Consider the following 4,376-nt stretch of genomic DNA (forward strand, 5'->3'; position numbering starts at 1 on the left):
TTTTTTTTTTTTTTTTTTTAAATGTATCATAATAAGATAGACTGACTGGTGGCAACAATGGACTCAAAGTTGACAATAATTCAGAAGATGGCGCTGGAGCAGGCAGAGTCCATTCTGCTGTACATAGGGTTGCTAAGAGTCGGTGGCACCTAACAACAACAACAATCCTTTAAAGCAAGTCAGAAAAAACATAAACTCAGGTTAATCCTACTACTGTAAAACCTGTGAGAGCCACAACACTATGAGACTGCCTTGTTTTTCTAGGTCTTACAAGCTTCCCACCTTTGACAGGATGTAGTTTTACTAATTTTCTATCACTTATTTTAGTGGAAAATGTTTAAGTCATCCTTCTCTGGTATGTTTCTGCCTCACACAGTGTTATAGAATGAACTGTGTCCTGCAAAAAAAAACTGTGTCAACTTGGCTGGGCCAAGATTCACCGTATTACATAACCATTATCCTACATCTTGTGATCTGATGTAATTATCCCCACGTGCTGAAATTCTCACCTCTATGCTGCTGACGGCACTTAACAACAACAATGCTGCTGATGTAACCCTGATGTGGCACTGTAGAATAAGCACTGGACTGGTAAGTACAAGGTAGGCAGTTGAGACCCACGAGTCGCTCTTGGAAACTCTATGCAGGGTCACTATAAATTGGAACCAACTTGATGGCACACACTAACAACACGATGTTAATGAGGCAGAATTACAGACACCTATTCTACTATGGCAGGATGCACTCTACAGGAATAGGTTTTACCTTGACACAGTTCCTTTTAAAATATTGTTGTTGTCATTAAGTGCCTTCAGGTTGGTTCCGACTCATAGTGACCCTGCACACACAGTTTCTTAGAAGCAGCTGGTGAGTTTGAACCACCGACCTTGCAGTTTAAACTGACTTTGCAATCCAGTACATTAACTCACAGCACCACACCTGAAGTCCACAAGTTTAAAAGTACATATAAATTATTTAACAAAGATAGTAACAAAACGAAGAGCATAAAAACAAAGAGCTGGTTAATATAGTTTACCTCATAAATAGGAAGTGCAGGAGAGTTCCATGCATTGATTCTTGATTCATTAACATCAACAACTGTTACTCTGATTTCAGGGCACATATGAGCAATGACGCTACACGTGGGTCCTCCAACATAGCCCGCACCAATGCAACAGATCTTCTTAATTTCAAACATGATTGTACTAGAAAGGAAATAATAAAGACTGTTCTAGTATTGAAAACAGAAAATTTATAGAAATCACATTGCACATCCAATGTACTTTATAAAAACTGTCAAAGTTATCTGGAAAGATAAAACACTAGCATTCCAATTGGATATCCTAGTCTGTTCTCAGGTTCATTAGCATGAAACAATGAAGCATATGGGAAAGATTATAGTAACTGATATTACTGGGAAAGAGCCACAGAAAAACTTACTATTTATTTAGAAAGTGAAAGGACAAAAATAAAACATCACTGAGCCTTTCCTGTAGGACAACTTTGATAGCTGAGGGAAAAGCTCAGTAGTGAGCACACTGATACAATTCTTGCTTAATGCTGGTGTATAAAGGTGAGTTTTTCAACTGGCTCAGACAAACATGATAAATATTCAAATTAGTTTCATAGTCCAAAATTGCTTCTGGGCTTGTACTCTTTACACACTTTATTTGGCATCAGCAATTTCTTTTTAAGTACAAAGCAATGGCCTTAAACCCAATTTCAACTTTAATCATATACCATGAGATGGGTAAAGGAAGATAATTTCTCTCATTACCAAAACTGTTACACAGATTTTTGACAGGTTTTCAAAAGCCATTGGGTCAAGTGACGCACACGAAGTAAAATCAGTAGGGATTCATTAATATACAAGAAAGTCTGTGTATTCATTTATGAGAACGACAACTGTCCAAGTTATAATTCTTAGAATGTAGTCCTTTCTAAAGCCTCAGAAATTATCTAATCTAATCCTTTCATGAGTTCCAAAGAGAAGGAAAATGGTAATCAGAGAGCTTGAGAATTCATTAATATACTCCTACTCCCACATACATCAGAGAAGGCAGTGTGGAAGGTCAGACTAATTATAATGTCTGATTATGCCTCTTATTAAAAACAGAAGCACAAAGAATAGTAACAGGGTCCTTTAAGAGTATCTCATTCCCTTTGATCTGAATTTGTATTAATCAAACAGTATTATAATTTTCATTTGTTCTCTGGATAGATTCGCCTCCTGCAATAGAATATGCTGACCAACCCTAACAAGTATCCTGATAGGCTTGCTGGCTCACTGCATTGCATTAATAAATGACTACAATCTGGTTTATAAGTCCATCTTTCATGGTTATGATTAACCAAAAAATAAATACATAAAGTCTACTCCCTAGGTCAATTCCAACTCATAGCGACTCTATATAGGGGTTCTGAGGCTTTAAATTTTATGGGAGTTGGCTATCTGTCTCCCTAAGAGCGGCTGGTAGATTTGAACTGCATACCCTGTGGTTAGCAAGCCAGTGTTTATCCTACAGCGCCACCAGGCCTCCTTGTGGTTACGACTGTTGCTGTTAAGTGCCACTGAGTTGGTTTTGAGACACAGCAACCCTGTATAGGTTTTCCAAGGAATGGCTGCTGGTGGGTTTAAACTGACGATTTTGTGATTAGCAATCCAGTACTTATCCTACAGTGCCACACAGGGATTGTTGTTGTTAAGTGCCATCAAGTCCATTCTGACTTGTGGTGACTCTATATAGGGTTTCCAAAGAGTGGTAAGTGGGTGTGAACCAGAGACCTCGTTGTTAGTAGTCCAGTGCATAATCTACAGCACCACTGAGTCTGGTACCAAACAACTTGAAAAACTACCAAAGAAAAAGAATTTTAATAAAACAACAAAAATAGGCAGCATTTGGAATGTAATGCTTGTACTAAAACTCAAAATTCGTAGAAAAAGGAATGAAAAGATAATAGAATTTTCCCACAATCTTTTAAAACCCCCTCATCAATAAAAGTTCAATTATCACCACTTTTTTTCTCTAACAATTGCACTATACTTCACTATATAGATGTACCTATCAAGAAATATTAAAGTCTTGATAAATCTGGAAGCCACCACTCATCTGGCAATTTGTCATAATGTGGTGACACGTGCGTTGCTGTGTAAAATACATCCACCTGTATTTTAATACCCATGGTGGACAGGTTTCAGCAGAGTTTCCAGACTGACAGACTAAGAAGGAGAGGCAGACCACTTCTAAATGGTTAGCCACTGAAAACTTAATGAATAGCAGCTGAACACTGTCAGATACAGTGCTGAAAGACAGCCCCTCAGGTTGAAGGCACTCAAAATACAAATGGGGAAGAGCTGCCTCATCAAAAATAGAGTTGATCTTAATGATGTGGGTGGAGGTAAACTTTTGGAACCTTCATTTGCTGATGTGTGGCACAACTCAAAATGAGAAGAAACAACTATAAACACCCATTAATAGTCAGAATGTGTAACGTATGAAGTATGTTGTTGTTGTTGTTAAGTGCCATTGAGTCGATTCCAACCCATTGCAACCCTGTATAGGGTTTCCAAGGAATAGCTGGTGAGCTTGAACCACTGAACTTGCAGTTCAAACGACTTTGCAGTCTGATGCATTAGCTCAAAGTGCCACACCAGGACTCCAACGTATGAAGTATGAATCTACAAAAACTAGAAAACTAGAAATAGTCAGAAATGAAATGGATTGCATAAAGACCAATATCCTAGGCATTAACGACCTGAAATGGCCTGGTACTGCTCATTTTGAATCAGTCAGTCATATAGATAAATTGAAGAGGAATGATGCTACATTCATCGCCAAAAAGAGCATTTCAAGATCTATCTTGTGGTACAATGCTCTGTGACAGGATAATATCTGTATGCCTAAAAGGAAGCCCAGTGACTACCACTATTATTTAAATTTATGCACCAACCACTAGAGCCAGTGAATATCAAACTGAAGAATTCTACCAACATCTTTAGTCTGAAATTAATCAAACATGCTATCAAAATGCATTGATAATTACTGGTGATTGGAATACTAAAGTTGGAAACAAAGAAGAAGGAGTTGTAGCTGGAAAATACAGCCTTGGTGACAGAAATGATGCTGGAGATCACGTGACAGAATTTTACAAAACCAATGATGTACTCATTATAAATACTTTATTCAACAATATAAAAGGTGACGTTACACCTAGACCTCACCAGATGGAATACAAAGGAATCAAACTGACTACATCTGTGAGAAGCAAAATTATCATCAGTCAAAATAAGGCCAGGGGCATGTGGAAAAGGCCATCAATTGCTCATATGCAAGTTCAGGCTAAATATGAAAAAAATTAAAACAAGTCCACAGGAG

The 4,376-nt window shown here is 37.8% G+C and overlaps 1 protein-coding gene across 1 annotated transcript in view; it reads right to left on the reverse strand.

Moving 5' to 3' along the window:
- The window catches only part of UGDH (UDP-glucose 6-dehydrogenase), a 40,887-nt gene extending 39,689 nt beyond the window's left edge, over positions 1–1,198 (reverse strand). Inside the window, exon 1 of the mRNA XM_006873233.1 lies at positions 1,037–1,198. Within this exon, the coding sequence (XP_006873295.1) occupies positions 1,037–1,198 (162 nt within the window). The remainder of the gene's footprint in view (positions 1–1,036) is intronic.
- Positions 1,199–4,376: the final 3,178 nt, after the last annotated feature.

Source organism: Chrysochloris asiatica, unplaced genomic scaffold (assembly GCF_000296735.1).
Source record: "Chrysochloris asiatica unplaced genomic scaffold, ChrAsi1.0 scaffold00230, whole genome shotgun sequence".
In the NCBI taxonomy this organism is placed as follows: domain Eukaryota; kingdom Metazoa; phylum Chordata; class Mammalia; order Afrosoricida; family Chrysochloridae; genus Chrysochloris; species Chrysochloris asiatica.